Here is a 21429-nt window from a genome sequence, read left to right on the forward strand (position 1 = left end):
CTTCGTGTCTCCCCAAGCTTAAGCGCGATAGTTACATAGTTCACCCGCAACCAATCAAAACACGAGGCTTCAGCCCCGGGAAGAAACCCAGGAAAACATCCATGGACACACCTAGGCACATGGATTCGAATATGCCTCTAACAGCCTCTTAGTTTCCAAGTCAACTGACAAGAATGGTAAAAACCTTGCAGATGACCTTGACTGCAGATACACCCCAAGTGCTCTGGGCCGACCCTTGTGGCGGAAAGCCCGCACTTACATTCGCCCACCTTGCGGGAATTTACACAAGCATCTCAAGAATGGAATGCAAGGCTAGACAATGGGTCCCGTTACACCCGAGCTCCGAGTTTTCTAGCAATTGAGAAATGCTTGATGGAAACTGATAGACATCGAGTGGAATATACTTAAGCTTCTTGGGATCCACGTCTCAGCTGCCTTATTACGCGTCCTCAAAGTCGATCCCGTCGATCTATGAATTGATTCAGCTTTCTGTTCCGGGAACAAAAAGCTTGGCCTGGTGATCTGAAGCCCTATTCCAAGATTATGGCTCGATTTCTTGGCCTTCGGGGCAACCGCCTAACACTCGCGGCTATCCTGGGGGTGTTGATGCCTGCGATTTTGACGGTTGGGTATAATACAGCTGTACTTGGAGGAGTTCTATCTGTGGAAAGTTTTAGACAAAGCTTCCCCGAGATCGATGTCCTTCATGCCAAGGATCCAGACCATGCATCCACGTTGGAGGGCACAGTTGTGGCTGCTTACGCTGTAGGTTCGTTTCTCGGAACCTGCTGCGTTATTTGGCTGGGTGATGTTTTGGGACGACGCTGGACTATGATGACAGGTGCCATTATCCAAGTCATTGCATACGCGTTGAATGCCACAACATGCTCGTTACCCCAATTAATTGCATCGCGTCTATTGATTGGTGTTGGGACTGGTCTGCTACTGGCAACCGCCCCTCTGTGGATCTCCGAGACATCACCGGCCAAAAAGCGTGGTTCTCACGTTGTGACAAAGGGAGCTTTCAGTGGACTGGGATGTGCGAGTGCATTATTTTTGGATTACGGGATGTCATTCAAAAAGAATACCGACATGTCATGGCGTCTCCCGTTTGGGTTTCCCGTCATTCTCTCTTTGGCAGTTGTCATATTTGCATACTTACTACCTGAATCCCCTCGCTGGCTCATCCGAAAGGCGAGAATTGCAGAAGCCAGAGAGGCCCTTGCAGCCCTCTCAGATACCGATATCCATGATGAGAGGATTGACACCACGATCAAGGAAGTTCAAAGCTCACTGGATATTGCTGTTGGAAAGTCTTCATTCAAACGATTCTTTGAGATGGGAACACATCGAACCTTCCACCGAGCTGCCCTTGCTGTTGGTGCGATGATATTTTTACAGTTGACTGGAGCTACTGTGACTACATTTTATAGTAAGTTTTGCTCATCATCATTGTTTTTTCAGCATCCGCATCAGGAAGGGAGGAGACAGAATATCATCTAACTTGTCATCTATAGCCACCGCAATCTTCGAAACCAGTCTAGGCCTCGAAGTTTCAACCGCACGACTGCTGGCTGGTGTTTATCAACTAGCAGGACCTATCGGGGCTGTCTTATGTGTTTTTGTTATCGAGAAGGCTGGACGCCGCCGTCTAATGATTGGCAGTGCACTCGGTAATGCAATCTGCTTAGCTTGCATAGCTGGTCTTGGCTCTCTATTCGACGACATCAAGGCCTCACATGCAGCCGTTTTTTTCCTTTTCCTCTTCCACTTCACCTACATCCTTGGATTTGGCGGCATACCCTATCTCTACGCATCGGAGATTGCACCTTTACATTTGCGCTCTACCATCAACTCCGTCAGCATTAGCATATCAGGTGCATTCAGTATCTTAATCGCGAATATGACTCCACTCGCTTTCAATGCGATGGGTCAAAAATACTTCCTGGTGTTCGCAGGGCTTAATGTCGCCATGACACCGGTCATTTATTTCTATTATCCGGAGACCTCGGGGCGAAGTTTGGAAGAAATCGATGACATCTTCACAGTTTCTGAAAGCGCACTGGATGCTGTTCGTGTCGCGAGGCATCTTCCCTCTTCTCCTTGTCGACAAGAAATCGTGTCGCCTATCGATCAAAAGGACAAGAATGGAACTGTTTTCAAGGAGAAAGAGCTCCAGGTTTGAGCTGAAATTTTTTATTTTGTATCTATCATTCAACGGGTTGTTTGAGATGTCCAGGAGGCTATACTTTTTGTATCTTAGTTATAGGAGCGGGATCTTCGCATGAAGCAATATACATTAGATATCTATTTTATTTAGGATTTTCTTGCCACTTTTACGTGTAAATCTATATGAGCCTGAGACATTTACTATTCGTGTGTACTACATTCTTGGGATTATCTCGTCATTAAGCGGTCTGTTGCCTAAAGCCCTGCAGCCTAAGCCGTCCATCCCTCCTACGAGTCCTACCCTTATTGGCCGATCACGTTTACTAGCTCGATCGCGAACAGAAGGTTAAGTACCAGGGGGCTCAGATGTCATCCTCGAAATCAAATTCGACTTCGACTTCATATTATCCTCGTTCGTCAACTTCTCCCTGAATATGAACGTTGTTGGCCGAAGATTCCTTCAAGCCAGACATAATCCCTTTCCTGCTTTCCCCGCCCGTCGAGCTACCTGGAGGTTTTGCGCATATCGGTCAACGATGTCGTCACAAATAAATACTGGATTCCTCCAAACCCTCGAAACGATAAATGACAAACAAGTCATCATTAGAGATAAGATATATGGTGAACACACCATAACAGAACCTGTGCTCAGCCACCTCCTCCAAAGCCCAGAGCTACTACGGCTTAGCGGTGTTTGTCAACACGGAATAACTGCACTCCTTGGCTTTGGCCCCCGGGTGACCCGCTACGAACACTCAGTAGGTGCCTTTCTACTAGTTCGAAAAGTGGGCGCTAGTGTTGAAGAACAAATTGCCGCTCTACTACACGACATAAGTCACACCAGCCTAAGCCATGTAGTCGACTATGCGCTTTCAAAGCCCGGAGAAGGAAGCTACCATGAATTCCATAAAGCGCGCTACCTGAAAACAAGCCAACTGCCTCAAATCCTCACGCAGTATGGCTTTGGCGATCTCAAAGCACTCGACGAAGAACTATTCCCGCTGGTGGAAATGCCGGCTCCCCAACTTTGCGCCGATCGGCTTGACTATTCGCTTCGTGACGCTGTCGTATTCAACAAGCTTTCTCTCGAGGAGGTACAGAGAGTCTACGAAACTCTCAAGGCAGCACCATCGCCCGATGCACCGAATCGTTTACTTGTTCTTGATGATCCACAGCTTGCGTTGGCTTATGCCCGGGCATATCTGGCGACAGATCAAGACGTCTGGTCTAATCGAGCTCATGCGAATCTCTATCTAAGAACTGGTAGTATAATTCGCGAACTAGTCGAAAGTGGCCGTGTCAAAGAGGAGGTACTTTGGATTCTTTCAGATGATGATTTCTGGGCATTGCTGCGGGAGAAAGCGACTCCTGATATTTTGCGTGAACTGGAAAGACTTGAGACAGAAAGTTTGCCCGATGAGAAACAACTGCGACTTCCGCGGGGGACGAAAATTCGGACTATTGATCCGGAAATTTGTCTAGTAGGATCATCGCAAGACAAGCCTCTTCCGTTGTCGGTTGTTCTTCCGGAGTGGGGGTTAGAGCGTCAACAGTATATCGATAGTCGAGAGTCGACGCGTGAATAGATGCACTTTCTTATGTTCATAGTCCAGAAAGATATTTTGCATTGAGATGTTCTTTTTAAATAAATCACTATTTATACTCCCCATAAAGCCCAGAAAAGTCCAATTACTTCTCAACCCGCAATATCCTAACCTCTACATTTCTGTTGCGCTTTTTTCTTTTCTTTCCCTTTTTTTTTCTTTTATAAAGTATTCAAAATAGGATGCCACAGCCTATGGGTTTGACTCTACTTTTTTTAAAAAAAAAATAATAAAAAACTAAAATACGGCCCAATCCCCTTGGACTTTATATGAGGATGCAAGATATTCAGCTTGTTAATAAACGAGCCGATTTACTTCCTCATGGAGTAGCAAGCAAAGGGTGGTGCTATTTTCGCCCTCCATGCATGCCTCAAATATACGCTGAAATAAATTTGACTACGCTCATCTCAGATCTTCTAGCGGATATATCCTGTGATATTGCATATCGATGCGAAAGGTGTAATACCCATTTTCGCATTGAAATGAAAGAAATTGAGTCTCAAATCGCTCTCGTTCTGACAAAATGGGTCTGTCTAGGCTCCAATAATAGACGGGAAGATCCTTTATGGAAGATTCACGAGCTTCATAGTGACTGGTGGCAGTCTAACAGCCCTCAAGTTCCAAGAGAAGGTTCGATTTGCCGGAAGAACTATACCCTGAGATGACCAATAGCAGAATATCCCTATTTCCCATCAGAGCACTCCACTGGCAGTGATGGTTGTGCTTACTCGGCCCGGTGAAAAGGTTCCCCGCACTAACCACATGACACGGTACAGCATCGCATCGGAGAAAATCACTCTAGGGACGAACTTTTTGTTTTAAATTGTAGATTCTACGCTGCATAATTGAAATACATAACCCTGAATGAGTTATGTCTCGGCCCTACGCTACCTTGCCCTCAACCGCAAAGGTTGAGCCAACGCCGTTCATAGTCTCCGTGCCCAAACAGCAGCTTGATGAACTTGAGACACTGATAAAACTGTCCAAGTTGGCACCGCATACCTATGAAAACTCCCAGCTTGATGCCAGATATGGAGTCACTACAGATTGGCTGGTGGCAATGAAAGACCAGTGGTTGAGATCTTACAAATGGTTCGAGAGTTTTGATAACACTCTTTTCTACATGATCCAAGAACTAACGCAGCCGTGACAGGCGAGCGTCTGAAGACCGAATTAATACTTTTCCACAGTGGACTATTGAGATTGAGGACATAAATATGCATTTCGTGGGGTTATTTTCTGAAAGGCAGGATGCTATTCCCATCTTGTTGATCCACGGGTGGCCAGGTGAGATCGCTTAATATTGGACCCCAAAAGGCCTCTCACTGATTTTGGAAATAGGGAACTTCTTGGAGTTTCTCTCCATACTTCAACTTTTTAAAGATGAATCTACACCAAGCACTTTACCGTATCATTTGATTGTCCCTTCATTGCCCGGTTACACCTTCTCGTCCGGACCACCATTGGACAGAAACTTTGGAACTCAGGACATTGCTCGTGTTCTCAACCAGCTAATGATAGGTCTTGGATTTGAAAGAGGTTATGTTGCCCAAGGAGGTGATATAGGCAGTCGAGTTGCCCGAGAGTTGGCCGTGGACTATGAAAGCTGTAAAGGTAAGAACCCCCGAGTGATCTAATATTTTCGGCATTGCTAATTTATCTGACCCATCTGAAGCTGTGCATTGTAAGTTCTTTTCGAAATACTACTTCAAGAATGAGTGCTCACGACAAAAAGTAAATGTTGTTTTCATGAGACAACCGGCCGAAGTGACGGACGACCACTTAACTGAGATCGAGAAAAGCGGTATTGAGAGAATGGCCAATTTCAGGATGCTAGGATCAGGATATGCGACTGAGCATGGCACTCGGCCTAGCACTATCGGACACGTTGTCTCAACAAGTCCTATGGCTCTCTTGGCATGGCAAGTCTCGTCTTTCAAAAACGAAAAATCATCACTAACTTTTACAGGGTTGGTGAGAAGCTTTTGGAATGGGTAGATGACCCATTGACATCAGAGCATATTCTCGAGTCAATCACTTTATACTGGCTCACTGAAACCTTTCCTCGGTCAATTTATACTTATCGACAGGTAAGCTCTGCCATCATGTGTAAAGCTATTGATTTGGCGTGATTTTAATACGTGACACAGAACTACCCCCCTCCTCCCATTCCCGGGGCCAATGATCCTCGTTGGTATATTAAGAAGCCTCTGGGTTTCTCCCACTTCCCAAAGGAACTGGCTCCTCTTCCCAGATCATGGGTAGAGACAACAGGAAATTTAGTGTTCTGGAATCAACACCACAAGGTATGATATCTAATCATTTCCCTTCCAATAATTTCTCTTCAGACACACCAGTGAGTGCTAACTCGAGCTCTCAGGGTGGTCATTTTGCTGCTCTAGAACAGCCAGAAGCACTAAAGAATGATCTCATCGATTTTGTTCAACAGGTGTGGCCAGGGATTTCAGGTGCGAAATGAATTCAAGATATCCTTCATGTCGCATGGATCGTTTGATGCTGTGCATAGAGGTGGCCTGCGGAGAAACGAGACAGCCAAACAATCAAGGTCGATTGAGATGTTATACAACTTTGTCAATCAAGCATCGATACAGCTCAATATCTCCTTAATTACAAATTCAAGCTGTTCAAGTTTGTAATTCACTGATCATCCAAATACTGTCTATACTCCAGGGCTACAACAGTCCTTGAATGAAAAACTCGATAAAGGTTTCGAGTAATAAGTGCGCTTGTACTGCGAAGACAAACCCCCACAAATACAAATACATAGACCCTACCAAGCCGCCAAGCCCGCTACGCCCCTGGTATCGGGGCCGCATCTGCGGACTGCGGAGGCGAGGAAAGGCTAGGCCAGTAAGCTCCACTACCACACAGCATGCACAGACATAAGGTATGTAAATCCACCCTGTCAGCTAGAGCACTGAGAGTAAGAGAGACTGCCTCACTCCCAAGCAGCACTCAACAGCCAGGATGGAAACTTTGACTGCAATTAATCTGCGGATTAACAAGATCGGAAATTATGAGTTCAAACAGGCTCTCAACGGACAAAGCGTCCCCCGTGGTCTTGGGCAAGAAAAGATCGGAAAATGTGTCATTCGAGGTGTCAGATATCATCCTGGATTTGGAACAGAACTGCGAGGTCTACTTCCCGAATGTCACATTGCTGAAGAGGCGCGAGGGAGCGGACACAGCGCTATATATGACGACATTATGGGCGCGTCGGTGAGATACAACGCCATGAATGATTACACCAGGGAGATTTTCGCGCCTACTGAGGGCCATCTCATCGGGGATACAGTCGTCTGTAAGTATCTTGACATTCGGTTTACGTACAAGAGAGGAACAATTGACTAGTATCGCGGAATTCATTGGGCGATGAATCAATACTGCTTTTATATCACTGAAGATATAAAACTGTGCGACGCGAACTATAATCTACCGAAGCCCACTTTTGCAATTAAAGATAAAGAGGTCTTGCCCTTACTCTATACCCCACTCCTGAATAATCTACCTACCCTCAACAAAGATCTTCTCATCTTAACAACGGCTTACTACGGTGATATCGATCGCTATGTACGTCTTCGGCGCCCAAAGCCGTTAACTTAGATCGAAGATATATGTGTGGTGAGAGGTATCTATAATAACACTATATTTGCCAAATAGTGCTCGATACAAACAGAAAAGGGATTTGAGTTCTATAAGATTCAAGCCGCCATAAGCGCTCGCTTCATAATAAATAGCAACATATCGTATATAACGCTAGACACCCCACAAATAAATCTGCCTTACTGTATTTGGTATCCGTCTATTCCTCACCAATCGGCTCTTCGAGGTTCGTTCCACCGTCAACCCAAGATAAAGCTTACTATCGCTTAAGTATATAGTATAGCAGATTACGAAGTCGTATATAATCTTCTTGATGTAGACCCCGATACAACTCTCATCGAAGTAGCTCGGGATAGGCGAAATCCATATTACGCTAAGGATTTAGAAGCTAGGATTCCTTCGCGAGGTTGTAAGGATTCACGAAGTAATACCAAGTTTGATGCGTTGCCAAGGGCAGCGATGTTTGAAAATACAGCAAGTCATTTACAGGTTAACGTGGCAGATCGGCCTCCAGCAACTTACTGGGATGGGATATCATACATAACCATATCGTCAATTTTGGTGTGCTCAATTTGAGACTGTCTGCTTCGGAGTTATTCAAGGAAAACATCCCGCATCATGGAGCGCTTGATCTCAAACACTATTACGAGCAGCTTGAATGATCATCTATGGTGCGAGCAATCTCAAAGCTTCTCTTCAATCTGCGGGCAACATTGATCTAATTTCAAAATCGAAAGTCGATGTTGTTCTCAAGCTTGAAGTGTATTCATATCCCAAGAGCAAAGTACATAGTCGTTCTGATGGTCTTTTCAAAGATCTTTCAAAAATGATTCAGATTTTTTTCTCGAAGTATAACTATCAATCCTGGAAGGTGAACAATTCCATCGAAATCCAGATAATAATAATGTATGAATGAAGGAAATCTCATTCCGACAAGCCCCCGGTGTTCGTATTCTTAGGCTTCCGTTGCTTAGGCTGCCACTATACCCCTGCTTTCAATGTTGTGGAGCGGCAGATGACATCGTCCCCCACAGTGATAAGATGGGGCTCTGGGCAACAACAAGCAACCTTCTTTCTTTCACACCTCATGAAAAAATGCCGTCCACCAATATCTCCCCAGATGAGATATTTTCAGATGAATCTAGCTTCTATGGCAAGTCTCAGATCCTTGCTCCTATTCAACTCACCATTAACATCTTACCCAGGCAGTGATAACGAGAAAGCGCGCCTTGAAAACGAAGTAGCATCCTATGACCCAGAGCCATATTGGTCATACTATCACCCAAAACTCCTCTCCACCAATCCATTTAATCTTCTGGCATCTCCAAAACCAGAATTCCCATCCCAGAGTATCTCAGATCAAGACGGAGGTGATTCATCTACACGCTTACCTCCCCATAAAGCTGGCGCCAAAGAGAGCATATCTGCCTTTCTCTCCCGTCTACCCCCCTCAATCACTCCACTCTCAACAGCAGGCCCATGGATCTGGACGCGCGGACGAGCTGCAAAAAGTCTAAGCAAGAGTTTAGAGTCTCGCGAGGAAGCCAAGTTCGTGAAAGAGGGAACCGAGCTCCTCAGTGCATTCGACGAGAAAGAAGCCGAGCTACGTGCTGTGCACGATGAATCAGGCGCGAAGACTACCTCTGGCTTGACGCGCAAACTCAATGTTGCGCGCAAAGAGCTGGAGAGCGATATTTTATCTTTGGCCCGCGGTACTGGCATTACGGCGGGGAAATGGATGTTGTTCCCCTCTGTCCAAATGGTTGACTCGACGTGGAAGACTATTGTTAAGGCGTTGGATAAGGGAGATGTATGTGCGGATGCTAAGGTCGCTACGAATGATGGATCGGATCAATCACGCTTGATCTGCGTTTACACTGAGGATTTTGGCGATAAGGATGATGTCAAGCGGGTCTTGCAGATGTTAGCTCGCGAGCAGCTCTTTAACCCTCGGGAAAGACCGATATACTACAAAGCTGACGCTTATACTTTACTTGAGATTAACGCGAAGAATCGGTGGCAGCTCAAGGCAAGCATGTACTCGAGCAAGGATTTCAGGGTGTGAAGGGGGCTAGTTGGTATTTCAATGAGTTATTGATGTGATGTAATATGACTATTATGATTAATGATGATTGCTTCTGATTTTGAGACAGATGAAATGCTGGATCTATCAATGCAATTGCTAGGGTATCTTAAAAACAAAACAATATGTGCGTTTGTAACGCCACCTGGGCACCTTTTTAGTGCAGCTCATGATACTGCAGTCATCAATGCAATATATACGATCAAGACGAACAGTTGAAGCGAATATGTCCACTACCAAACGGCACGCGCGCCATGATTGAGGTTGAGAGAGAACTGAATGCACAAGGAGCTGGGTACCTTGTTAATCACTTTCAATTCTCTTGGTTCGCCTGACCCATGGCCCTCTGGCAGGCCTCACGAACCTCAGCAACACCCTTCACCTGGCCCCAAGCATCAAGCAGTCGTTGGATCTCATTCCAGTCTTTCTCCGCTTCCTCGGTTTTCCCTTCTTTCACAAGACTCTCAAGTCGCGCCGGCGCCGCAAGCACCCATCTCACAGTCTCCTTCTGATCCTTTTTATTATCTGACACTGGCTCCTGTTCCCGGGCCTCTTTGATCCGTTTCCGCTGCTCTTCGCCCTCCTTAATCAAACCACCAGCTGTCTCCGCTACAAACGCAATAGCAGGACCTAATGTCTTTGTCATAGTCAATGGCGCACCGCGCTCATCCATGCTCTTCCGCATCTTGCCAATTGTTTCGACAGCCCGAATCAGTTTAGAGTAGTTATCGTAGACGAGCGCTTTCCGTTCTCCATCCAATGTCCGAATATCCCCAACTAGTGTGTTCTCTGCTTTCAAAATTGTGGACAAGGAAGATGTTGAGAGGAGATGGTCCACATAGCCCTGTGGATCGAAATCGGCATTGTCGAGCTCCGTCCCTGAGGCCAGAGTCGTTGGGTTGGAGATGTCTCCTGCATCAGTATTTCGGGGTACACTGGGGGATCTGAGGGCGGGTGACTCGGATCCGGGAGGCTTGAGATTGTAGTAGTCACGTAGAGCGGATCGGTTTCGTCGTGGGTTTGGTGAGATTGCTCGTGTGGGTGTTGATGCTGCACTGAGATTGGCGCTGACACCTGTGTTTATGGGTTCGAGGGATGCGCGAGAGGATGGAGGGGCAGGGGAGTGGCCACGCGAGGACGCAATGGAGGGGCGAGGAGAGGAAATTGTAGACATGGTAGATGGTCAAGCCTGAAGGTGCGTGTGTAGTCGAGAGTTGCGGAGTTCGGGGTTGCTCATGCGTGAGACCAGATCAACGGCTTAAGCGGTGGTCCGTGCTGGCTTGGTTGAGCGTAGCATATGATGGGGTATAGAGACCACATGCACCCAGGCTCAATACGTTAAAGGAATTAGTTTGATCCAGTCCTCGTTATTGCGTCCAGTGGCTTGCTTTTAACTTAAGTTGTTAGAGAATCACTATCATAATTTGAATTAGAAATCCTATAATCCATGGATTTAGAAAGAGACCCGTCACGGTTTATACATAGCCGTAACTATGAGCCTTAACTTTTTTTTTTTTGATTCAACTATCAAGTTTCCTATATATTGCTCAGCATTTTATAGTACATGTATAACAGTCTATTTTCTATGATATTAAGTTAGCACTACGTACAACAGGAACTTACACGGCGATGTTGCGAGCGATCCATTAAGAGAAACAATCAGGCACCAAGGCACCAACATACTCACTAACGTATTCGGTAAGCGAGTGACGCATGTAAGCGAGTGACGCACCCCGCCCAAAACGCGTCTATGAATTAGCACTTAATTAATTCGACCACCCATTATGCCACCAATTCGCCTCCAAACCTCGAGAAACTCAATCGAGCAAGAGGGTAGGATCTTATTAGCTATTCAGGCTATAAAGAACCAAGAAATCAGCGCTGTTCGTGAAGCAGCACGTCGTTTTAATATGTCGGAGCCGACACTTCGCCGCCGTCTCCGCGGTGTTCAAAACCGCGCGAATTCACGCGCCAACTCACATAAATTGACAGAAATCGAAGAGGAAACGCTTCGAAAATGGATCCTATTGCTTAATGATCATAGAGCAGCGCCCCGGCCGACTACCGTACGAGAAACTGCGAATATTCTTCTTAAGGCTCGCGGAACAACCCCTATTCAAACAGTCGGGGAAAAATGGGTTTATAACTTCGTAAAAAGGCATCCTGAACTATCAAACTGGTTCTCGAGGCGCTATAATTACGAACGTGCGAAGTATAAAGACCCAAAAATTATTGGTGAATGGTTTAATCTTGTTCAAAAAACTATACTTCAATACGGCATCAATCCCGACGACGTTTATAACTTTGACGAGACTAGTTTCGCGATAGGATTAACAGCGACTACAAAAGTCGTTATAAGGGCTAAATACTACAGTCAGCGATTGCTTTTACAACCCAGAAATCGTAAGTAGGTAACTATAATTAAATATACAAATACTTCAGGTTGGGTCTTATCTCTATATATAATTTTTAAAGATAAGGTTTTTATCGAATCTTAGTTCGATAACCTCCCGGATAATTAGCGATTTAAAGTAAGCCCAAATAGCTAGACTTCCGATAAAATCGGTCTTTATTAGCTTGAAAAGCTCTTTATTCTGTCGACTTCTTCGCGGTTAAAGGGTCAGTATCAACTTTTAATACTCGACGGCCACAGAAGTTATTTAACCCTGAGATTCGACGAAATCTGTGAAAAAAACGATATTATACCAATTTATATACCTATATATTCGTCACATCTTTTACAGCCTCTCGATATCGGCTATTTTATAGTATTAAAGCGCTTATACAGTCAGCTTATCGAAATAAAGATGTATCTCAGGATTAACCATATTAACAAACTTGATTTCCTTAAGATATATCCGTACGCCTAAATTAAGGCTTTTAAACCTAATACTATTAAAAACAGCTTCGGGGTAGCCGGTTTAATACCTTTTTCACCCAATTAAGTACTCTTAAAGCTTAATATTTATCTTTAAACCTCGATACCCCCGGCGAGCCAGGATAGTAAATTAAGCCGAAATTTTATACTAAAAACTCCCTATACAGAGAAAGAACTACATCGATAGGCTTTATTAATTAAAGCTTTACTTCGTACACAGTCTTATAGTCCGCCTAGCCCGTCAGATCATATATTAAACCAGCTTATAAAAGGCTTCCAACTCCAGATACAAAGTCATATTCTACAAGCGTAAGAAATCAAGGAATTACGCGCCGCCAATAAGAAGTAGAAGCAAAAGCGGACTCGGTCGACTAGGCAGATAGCTTACGAAGGCAATATCTTAGTTCAAGAAGTTCGTAAACTACGTGCGGAGCTATTTGAGGCCTAAGTAGCCCGTATCAATACCTATCGTAAGCAGGTTTCAGAGGGTTTACAGCCACCTACGCGGGGCTAGCGAGGATGTGGAATATGTAGGAAGCCAGGACATAGAAGAGAAACATGCCCAGATAGAGAAGCTAGCTAGTTAAATTAATTTAATGGCGTTTTGGTTAAGAAAAATGCATTTAAAATAGATAATGTATAGTAGGTGCGTCACTCGCTTACATGCGTCACTCGCTTACCGAATACGTTAACTTAGCGCATAGAGCTGGGTGGGCCCTATACCCCGTCGTACTACCTGAACATTGAAGCTTCAACTTCCACTTCCACTTCTATCATACCCCCAAATAATGCCCACAAAATGTCTACAAACGACCAAATCCTCACTCAAATCCAGACCTCAAAAGGCCTCTGCGTCTCCCCAACCTGGCTCAACAAATTCCTAGCCTCATCCCCCAACATCCCCGCGCCAGTACTCATTAAAACAGCTCTATTCCGCGTCCTCGCCTCTGATATCCGTGAATCACTCTCCACAAACCCAACATCCATTTTACCAGTCGATATTTCCAATCCAAACATTCGAGAAAGCAGACTCCAAGGTACAATTCCAGTGCAAGTTCTCGATATCGAAGATATAGGTTCTAGTCTCTGGAGCCAGGTTGAAGCGATTGAACGCGTGGAACGCGGCGAGGCGATTCGCGGTCGCGAGATTGTGCGTACGATTTCTGTAGGCGAGGATCAGGAGGCAGCGGAGAATGGTTCAACGGCGGGTGCAGCGGGGAATTCAAATTCGAATTCGAATGCAAATCCAAACGCGTCGGGGAGTAGTGGCGCGGGACCGCATAGATTGATTCTTCAGGATGCGGCGGGTACGAAGGCTCTTGGGATTGAGATGCAGAGGATTGAAGGTGTTACGTTGGAAAAGCTGTCTATTGGAGCGAAGTTGATGCTTCGTGGAGCGACGGTTGCACGGGGTATGATTCTTTTGGACCCTGGGTGTACGACTTTGCTTGGGGGGAGGATTGATTCGTTGGATAGACCGTGGAAGGATGGGAGAAAAGCGAGGTTATTGAGGACAATTGATGCTATGGGAGATGAGGCACCTACTAGTGGGAGTGGAAGAGGAAGATGATATACCCTCTTTCACAGACGAAAAGTTACGATCGAGAACTTATGGATATGAACATTGTACAGGTGGGTTACTTTTTTGATCATGTTCTATTTTCATTACTGTATGAAGGTATGTTCTACTGCTCGTATCTGTTGAAACTATGCATCTCGACGCGATCCGCAACAACAACTCGTTGGTAAATTCGAAACTAATCACGCGGCTGTGCTCGATAGGGTGTGATTCAATTCATCCCAGCTATCTTGTCTCCAGGGTGCAACCATGATTGACCTGAAAGCATCACTCACCATGCCAGTTTGAGCATGAGCCTTGCTGAGATCATCGGCATCAAGGCTTCCGTGAGGAGGCACGCAACGCAAAGCTCGACTGATGGCCATTTCGGCTGGGTACGCAGATTCTGAGATGTCGGAGAGCTCCATCCAGCCCTGTGGTTGGCCAGGAGCCATCATAATAGCCGATGTAGCTTCTTTGACCAGGCGTGTCTCTTCAGGAAGCGTGGCGTCTTCGTTGAATCCCTTAGCCGAGATCATAGTTAAGAGCTTGAGCAGTTTGGCTCGGCCGTGAATGTCAATGTCATCGCGGGTAACCATATTTTGCAGATCGGACTCGACGGCTTCGATCACATCCTTATCGGTTTCCACAAGGGCAATAGCTCCGAGAAGAGTAATTGCGCCAAGATGATCTGGATGGCTCTCCACACAGTCGAAAAGCTGCTGGCGAGCGACGGACTTTTCTTCCTCACCTCCCTTTGCCCACAAAACTTGAGCAAGAAGGCAAACGACATCTGGTGCGTTGTTCGCTTCTTGAAGAGCATCACGGAACATGTCGATGGCTTGATCCATTGATTTTGTGAAGTAATACGCCAGGCCAGCTGTCAGGTGAGCGGAGAGACGAAGCTTTGTGCAAGCGTCGGGGTCACTTTTCTCAACATCATCGTCGCCCGTGAGCGTCAGTGCAGTTTCTGCTTTTTCTGCCGCCCGCTCATACTCATGTCGTGCGAGGAGAACACGTGCAAAGTCTGAATTGGCCTGGGCGAATCTCACAAGCGCATCCACAGACTCTGTTTCATCGTACTCGGTTTCCATGCCCGCGCACACAGCTTCCAAGCTAGATTCGGCATCAGCAGTCTCGCCCATTCTCTCGGCCAACAAAGCCAAAAGGTGCATGAAGGGCAGGTCTGACGGATTCTGGGCACATAGTTGATGGAGAGCAAAGAAAGGCTGGATAAGTTGGGAGACCTCATTAGAAGCTGAGGGGTCAGAAAGAAGGTGGTCGAAGAGTGTGAGAGCGTATTGACGCTTAGGGATTATATCAGATGAGTGTGAAATGTCAAAGGCATGCTCATAAAGACCGCGTGTCTCTTTCAAATCCCCATAGAGAGTTTCAGCCAAGATTCCTTGCCCAACCCATGCCTGTGAGTAGTCTGGATCAGTAGACTGGGCACGAGTAAAAGCTTCATTGGCGAGTGGCGCGTCATTGTTGATGAGATATAATGCACCGAGATTAGCCCAAACTTGAGCACTTCGGTCGTTCAGGTGCAAACTTCTAACGAACGCATGCTGGGAGACTCGGGGGCTCATTCTTGCTGTGGCGACACCAAGGGCGTTCCAGAACTCTGAGTTGCCTGCCTCCAATTCAATTGCCCTCTTGAAGCATCTGATGGCCGCCTTTAAGAATTTGCTAGGCTTCTTACTCTTGCTCTTTGGGTCTGGTTGAACACCTCGGTCAGCTCGGTATTCAGCCCAGCCAAGATTGTACCATCCCGCTGCCTGTGCATGTCTGTCATGGGCAGAAACATGAATGGATCGTTTGTATGCCAAGATAGCCAGCTGGTGACATGGACTGGATGAGGTGCTGTCGTCGTTATCGGCACCATCAAGCCACTCCTGACCTATTCCGTCAACATCCGTCATGATATCTAGCGCTGCCGGATCAAGGCGCGTAGCCAGTAAAGTCTTGCAATCAGATACAGGCAACTTTTCCATCTTCTTCTTGACATACGAAAAAGTGGCACAGGCGTCACCAACTGCCTTCCATAGATTGAAAATATTGCTGCCAACTTCCACAAGCGGACGAGCCGCAAGAATAGCTTTAGCTGCACGGTCTGCGGCCTCGTTAAATAACCCTGAGTGCAGACTCTTCCATGAGCTCTCGACTAACGTCTGAAGTAAAGCAATTGTGTTGCCAATGTCATGGGGTCGTACATTCAAGACGTCTTCGTACGCAGCGATCGCAGAATCATAGTCGCCAAGCTCGCGTTTCACGTTGGCCGTCATGTATCTTGCAAACCAAACATGCTCCTTGTCTTTGCTCGACAAAGTGCTTTCCAGCTCTTGTGCGTGTTGGAAAGCCTTGGTGGCTGCAATATATCGACCGGAGTGGTGGTAGCTTTCCGCTAGACCAACCCAAGAGTGGTAGTCACCCGGCGCGACCCGCAGAGAAGCTTGGAATGAAACAATACTCTTAGAGTATTGCTGTTTGTTGATCTGCACGGTTCCAAGAGCCGCATAAGGCCAGCTATAGCCTTTGCGCTTCGACCCAGGAGCGGGCTTAGCCCTGCCAGAGTCTACTACTCGCTGTGCAACAGCTTCAACGAGGTCCCATTCTTTGACGTCCGCAAACCCGTGAGCGAGGCGTTCTGCTGCTTCAGTCTCCAGTGGAGATAATTCGAACGCTTTGTGGAAACACGCATGTGCTCTAGCCTTGTCCTTTTTGTATTCAGCGTAGAAGAAACCAAGGCTCGTATACGCCGGCGCAAAGTTCATGTTGGTTTTGATCGCTGCAAGGAAGCTGGCATAAGCACCCTTGCGGTCTTTTCTAGCCTCAACGGAAGAATCTAGCTCCCATTGACAATGCCCGATACCGTAGAGTAGCTCGGCCTTGAATGTTTTATTTTCAGGCTGTTCTTCGTTCAAACGCTCGAGGGCATCTTGGAGGCCATTGAGACCAGTTTCAAGGTCACCATTTAATGCCTTGCACCAAGCCAGTTCTCCGCGAATCTTGATATTCGAGTTATCTCGCTCTAGGGCACGCTGCAAGAATCTAATTGCATCGGGGTAATCTTCGTCCACCTTCAAGATCAACCCGACACCGAGGAGACAGGTTGTTGAGGTTTTCTTTCGCTGGAGGATCTCTTCAAAAATGGACTTTGCCTCTGGATGGTGTCTAGGAGATTGATAGTGGATCAAGGAATTGGCGAGTATGATGTTGATGGAATCGAATGTGTTCTGGAAAGGTAGGTCATAACGTCTGACGAGCTCTTTAGCGTTCAGTAGACCCTTCCGAGCCACCTCAATTGCAGTCTCATGCTCTTCGATTGAGAGATAGAGGTCAGACATAATTCGGTGGGCCAGACAAGATGTGCGGGCCGATTCAAGACCTTCAACCATGAGAATTAACCTATCGGCAGCGGCATCCTGGCTTTCAATGACCTCTAATTCCTTCTTTGCTGAAGCATTTTCTTCGTCATCATCGTCCTTTTCCTCGGCTTTTTCTTGCGGGAAAGGGGATAGTTCACTGGTCAGGAAGCCTTTCAAAACCTTGCCCAAGCCAGAATCGGGGAAGAATTCAATGTATTTTCGTACAATGGCCACGTCCCACTCAGAATAGTTTCCTAAATCATTCCATTCTAGGAATATATCCCAAGCAGCCTGGAAAGGATGTTGAATAATGATCATATCATGCGAGGCACGAATGATTTCCTTCCTTTTTGACTTCTTGAATTTAACGGGCAGAACTTCAAGCTCGTCGCATCCGCGCAGGATCAGCTTCTCCTCGTACTCTCTGCGGACCGCATCTTCATTCGACCAGTCGATAATACCTCGGTATAGATCTTCTAGTTTGCTCTTCTTGAATGCTTCTCTCTTAACCTCCTGTGTAACCTGCTCAATTCGGGCTCCCAGGCGAGTTCTTCGTTCTCCAATCTCACGATTGACGTATTCTTTCTCTTCGGATTCAGTGAGCTCGATCAGGCGGAGGTAGGTATGCGAGGGGTGAGGTAGACGTCCTTCGAGGAAGTCGTAGAGAGGATAGGTCGGTAATTGTATCTCTAAAGCTTGCTTGTATTCGACTTTCGAACCGCATTTCTTGGCGAGCTTGGTGTATCTGTCCACCATATCTTGACAACGTTCTTTTTCATCACCATCACTACAATTGGAGTTTCCCATTAGACATTCCGGATTCTCTCATAACACTGAAATTTATTATTTCATACCTTTTAGCCAATATTTGGCCATATTCGAGAACCGCTTGGCGATAGTTGTCTAGCTTCTGACTGCCCGCTCTTTCATACAGCGAAATTAACCCTTGCCAGGCAGTGCGATCGGCAGGTTTAAGCTGTGTCGCAGCTAGATAAGCTGCCTCCGACTCATCAACTTTATTTAGTTTATCGTTTGCAAGGCCGAGGAAGACATGTCTGTCGGGAATCAAGTAAAGAAAACACCGTTAGCTCCAATTAATCATGATTTCCGCGCGATTGAGTTCTTCCACGTACCCATGGTAATTTTGGGGGTCCTGCGACACCAGATTTTTAGCTTGCTCAGCTGCATCAGCGAATTTCTTCGCATCTAAAGCACTTCGAACGGCCTTGAGCGCGGCTTTGCTCGACATTGTCGTTAGGCGCTGGTTAGGAAGCGGGGGAGGTTCTCGTGTGGTGGTGGAGCATGTCCGGAAAAGCAGCTGCCGATTGCGATTGGATGTACGTCACGGCCCTTACGATCATATCAGCCGTATCAGCTACCCCGGCTTAGCTCCTTCACCTCCTCATTCCACTTCAAACACATCCTTTTGCCCTCTACTCGTTTGCCTATTCTTATTCTCATCTTCTATCCTTATTCTAAGAGAGCATACTATAGCATACGCTGGGTGTATGCCATTAGGTGGGTAGTCCTGACCGCTGATCAATGCTGGAGCTAGTTAAGAGTTAGTTAAGCTCATCTGCTAGTTATCGTGCCTCAGTTAGGTGGTCTACCATCGTCAAAGCCTAATTTTCTTCCTTCCTTTGATGTAATATCAACTTTCACTCAACACCTCGCTACCCCCCCCCCCACTATCAACATGGGGTCTTTACGTCTACACATCGATGGCAAGTCATTTCGGGACCCACAAGGCCGAGAGGTCATTATGCGAGGCATCAACGTAGCCGGCGATGCTAAATATCCTAAGAATCCCGACATTCCTTCGTTCGAATCGGATAAATTCTTCGAGGGGGATGACGTATCTTTTGTTGGAAGGCCATTTTCTCTCGAAGACTCCCATATTCATTTCAAAAAGCTGCGCAAATGGGGATACAACACGATTCGGTACATTTTCACTTGGGAAGCCATCGAACATGCAGGCCCAAATATCTATGATGAGGAGTGGATCCAATTCACCATTGAAATTCTCAGAATAGCCAAGCAGTATGAGTTTTACGTATTCATGGATCCTCATCAAGATGTGGTAAGTCGCAATAACCAGAAAAGAAGCTATGAAGCTTGACTGATTATGTATAAAGTGGTCGAGATTCTCTGGAGGATCCGGTGCGCCTATGTGGACTCTCTATGCTGCCGGATTCGACCCGAAGAACTTCAAAAGTACACAAGCAGCTCTTGTCCAAAACACTTTCGACAATCCTGCCGAGTTCCCAAAGATGATATGGAGCACGAATTATACCCGATTAGTCTGTCAAACCATGTTTACCCTGTTCTGGGCTGGGCGGGATTATGCCCCAAAAGCCATAATAGATGGTGTAAACATCCAAGATTATCTGCAACGCCATTTCATTGCTGCATGTAAATATTTGGCCGAGAAAATTCACGAGGCTGGTGATCTCGAACATGATCTTGTCATCGGATGGGAGAGTATGAATGAGCCTCATCGAGGCTTGATCGGATTTCAAGATATTTCGGTCATTCCGCCTGAGCAGCAACTACAGCTTGGTACATCACCGACAGCATTCCAGGCAATTCTTACTGGATCCGGGCGAGCCTGTGAGCAGACCACATGGGCCTTTGGTAGCTTCGGGCCATATAAAACAGGCCGAGAACTTATCGACCCAGAAGGTATCAAGGCCTGGCTATCTACGGATCATATTGATAGCGCGTACGGATGGGAAAGGGATCCGGGATGGAAACTTGATGATTGCCTCTGGGCACAACATGGAGTTTGGGATCCATCTACTGACACATTACTGCAAAAAGACTACTTCTCAAAGGTGCCAAGAACTGGGGAAAAGATGGATTATGAAAAATTCACCAATACATATTTCCTGCAACACTATCGGGCATACAGAGATGCGATACGTGAGGTATGGCCGGAATCAATTATGCTATGTCAACCTCCAGTAATGGAAGTCCCGCCGGATCTCAAGGGGTCAATTGATGATGATCCGAATATGGTTCATGCCGTTCACTTCTATGATGGCCTTACCCTGATTACCAAACATTGGTGAGTATTTCACAATCTACATTTGTATGGTATTGTAGCTCATTAACAATCCTTTTAGGAACCGACTTTATAATGTTGATGTTATCGGTGTCCTTCGTGGTAAATATTGGGCCCCGGCCTTTGCAGTCAAGGTAGGCGAAACTGCAATTCGCAACTGTCTTCGTGATCAACTGAAATTTCTCCGTGACGAAAGCTTGAAGTATATGGGCGACCATCCAATGGTGTTCACGGAAATTGGAATCCCATATGACATGGACGACAAGCACGCGTACAAGACAGGAGACTACAGCAGCCAAACGAGCGCAATGGATGCCAATCACTTTGCCTTGGAGGGAAGCACATCGAACGGATTCACGCTGTGGGTTTACGAGACAGAAAACAACCATGAGTGGGGCGATCAATGGAATGGGGAGGATCTGTCTATATTCTCGCACGATGACTTGGAACTCCCAGCAGGAGCTGCTTCCCGGTCTCTCGACCCTCAATCACCCGCTTACTCGGAAAGCTACAGTAATGGCGGCGAGCCCGAGGTTAGCCCACGCAATCTCAAGGGTGCTCTATCAGCTCCATCTATTTCTAGCGAAGAGCCCACGCAGCCGAAAGGATACCGCGCCGCAGAGGCTTATCTTCGTCCCAGCCCAATCTATGTGAACGGAACCGTGAAGGAGCACGTTTTCGATCTCAAAGGCTGCACTTTTACGATGTCCTTAATGGCTACCCAAGCGACAGCAACTGATTATCCCACGGAGATCTATCTTCCTGACTTTCATTTCCCGGATGGACAAACAGTCATCGCTGTGAGCGGAGGAAAGTGGGAGATTGACTTTCAGAAGATCCAGGGTATCAAGCTCCAACGGCTTCGGTGGTGGCATGCGGAAGGGAAACAGGATATCCAAATTGAAGGGCTGAAGCGTCAGCCTGGGGAATTTTCAAACCCTTCTGGTGAAGATGTGACTTATTTGGAACAATGTCAGCGTGGTGATTGTCTTATTATGTGATTACGATTTAGTCTGCCGCTCTATATTTTCCAATTTCATAATGAAATATCTACAATTAAGCTTCAACTTGAATAGAGTTC

The 21429-nt window shown here is 46.4% G+C and overlaps 9 protein-coding genes across 9 annotated transcripts; 7 read left to right on the forward strand and 2 right to left on the reverse strand.

Moving 5' to 3' along the window:
• Positions 1-543: 543 nt before the first annotated feature.
• Positions 544-2185, forward strand: N7478_002097 (Major facilitator superfamily domain general substrate transporter; the record flags this gene model as incomplete). Its single annotated transcript, XM_056918311.1, has 2 exons — positions 544-1432; positions 1518-2185. The coding sequence occupies 2 exons, from the start codon at positions 544-546 to the stop codon at positions 2183-2185; spliced, it is 1557 nt and encodes a 518-aa protein (XP_056783922.1).
• Positions 2186-2705: 520 nt separating this feature from the next.
• N7478_002098 (uncharacterized protein) lies at positions 2706-3755 on the forward strand (the record flags this gene model as incomplete). The annotated part of the gene is made up of 1 exon (XM_056918312.1): positions 2706-3755. The coding sequence occupies one exon, from the start codon at positions 2706-2708 to the stop codon at positions 3753-3755; it is 1050 nt and encodes a 349-aa protein (XP_056783923.1).
• Positions 3756-4644: 889 nt separating this feature from the next.
• N7478_002099 (epoxide hydrolase family protein) lies at positions 4645-6252 on the forward strand (the record flags this gene model as incomplete). Its single annotated transcript, XM_056918313.1, has 7 exons — positions 4645-4865; positions 4927-5060; positions 5115-5387; positions 5449-5704; positions 5743-5863; positions 5924-6079; positions 6154-6252. The coding sequence occupies 7 exons, from the start codon at positions 4645-4647 to the stop codon at positions 6250-6252; spliced, it is 1260 nt and encodes a 419-aa protein (XP_056783924.1).
• Positions 6253-6761: 509 nt separating this feature from the next.
• On the forward strand, positions 6762-7145 carry N7478_002100 (uncharacterized protein; the record flags this gene model as incomplete). Its single annotated transcript, XM_056918314.1, has 1 exon — positions 6762-7145. One exon carries the CDS (start codon positions 6762-6764, stop codon positions 7143-7145), a length of 384 nt encoding a protein of 127 aa, XP_056783925.1.
• A 1402-nt stretch (positions 7146-8547) lies between these two features.
• On the forward strand, positions 8548-9462 carry N7478_002101 (DUF1917 domain-containing protein; the record flags this gene model as incomplete). The annotated part of the gene is made up of 1 exon (XM_056918315.1): positions 8548-9462. The coding sequence occupies one exon, from the start codon at positions 8548-8550 to the stop codon at positions 9460-9462; it is 915 nt and encodes a 304-aa protein (XP_056783926.1).
• Positions 9463-9793: 331 nt separating this feature from the next.
• Positions 9794-10654, reverse strand: N7478_002102 (COG1/VPS51 family protein; the record flags this gene model as incomplete). Its single annotated transcript, XM_056918316.1, has 1 exon — positions 9794-10654. The coding sequence occupies one exon, from the start codon at positions 10652-10654 to the stop codon at positions 9794-9796; it is 861 nt and encodes a 286-aa protein (XP_056783927.1).
• A 2503-nt stretch (positions 10655-13157) lies between these two features.
• N7478_002103 (OB fold domain-containing protein) lies at positions 13158-13928 on the forward strand (the record flags this gene model as incomplete). Its single annotated transcript, XM_056918317.1, has 1 exon — positions 13158-13928. One exon carries the CDS (start codon positions 13158-13160, stop codon positions 13926-13928), a length of 771 nt encoding a protein of 256 aa, XP_056783928.1.
• A 191-nt stretch (positions 13929-14119) lies between these two features.
• Positions 14120-18533, reverse strand: N7478_002104 (SKI complex subunit tetratricopeptide repeat protein SKI3; the record flags this gene model as incomplete). Its single annotated transcript, XM_056918318.1, has 3 exons — positions 14120-18071; positions 18139-18339; positions 18418-18533. 3 exons carry the CDS (start codon positions 18531-18533, stop codon positions 14120-14122), a joined length of 4269 nt encoding a protein of 1422 aa, XP_056783929.1.
• Positions 18534-18980: 447 nt separating this feature from the next.
• Positions 18981-21349, forward strand: N7478_002105 (sterylglucosidase 1; the record flags this gene model as incomplete). The annotated part of the gene is made up of 3 exons (XM_056918319.1): positions 18981-19364; positions 19420-20351; positions 20410-21349. 3 exons carry the CDS (start codon positions 18981-18983, stop codon positions 21347-21349), a joined length of 2256 nt encoding a protein of 751 aa, XP_056783930.1.
• Positions 21350-21429: the final 80 nt, after the last annotated feature.

This window comes from Penicillium angulare (assembly GCF_028827245.1).
Source record: "Penicillium angulare strain IBT 27051 chromosome Unknown utg000002l_segment0_segment0, whole genome shotgun sequence".
Taxonomy (NCBI): domain Eukaryota; kingdom Fungi; phylum Ascomycota; class Eurotiomycetes; order Eurotiales; family Aspergillaceae; genus Penicillium; species Penicillium angulare.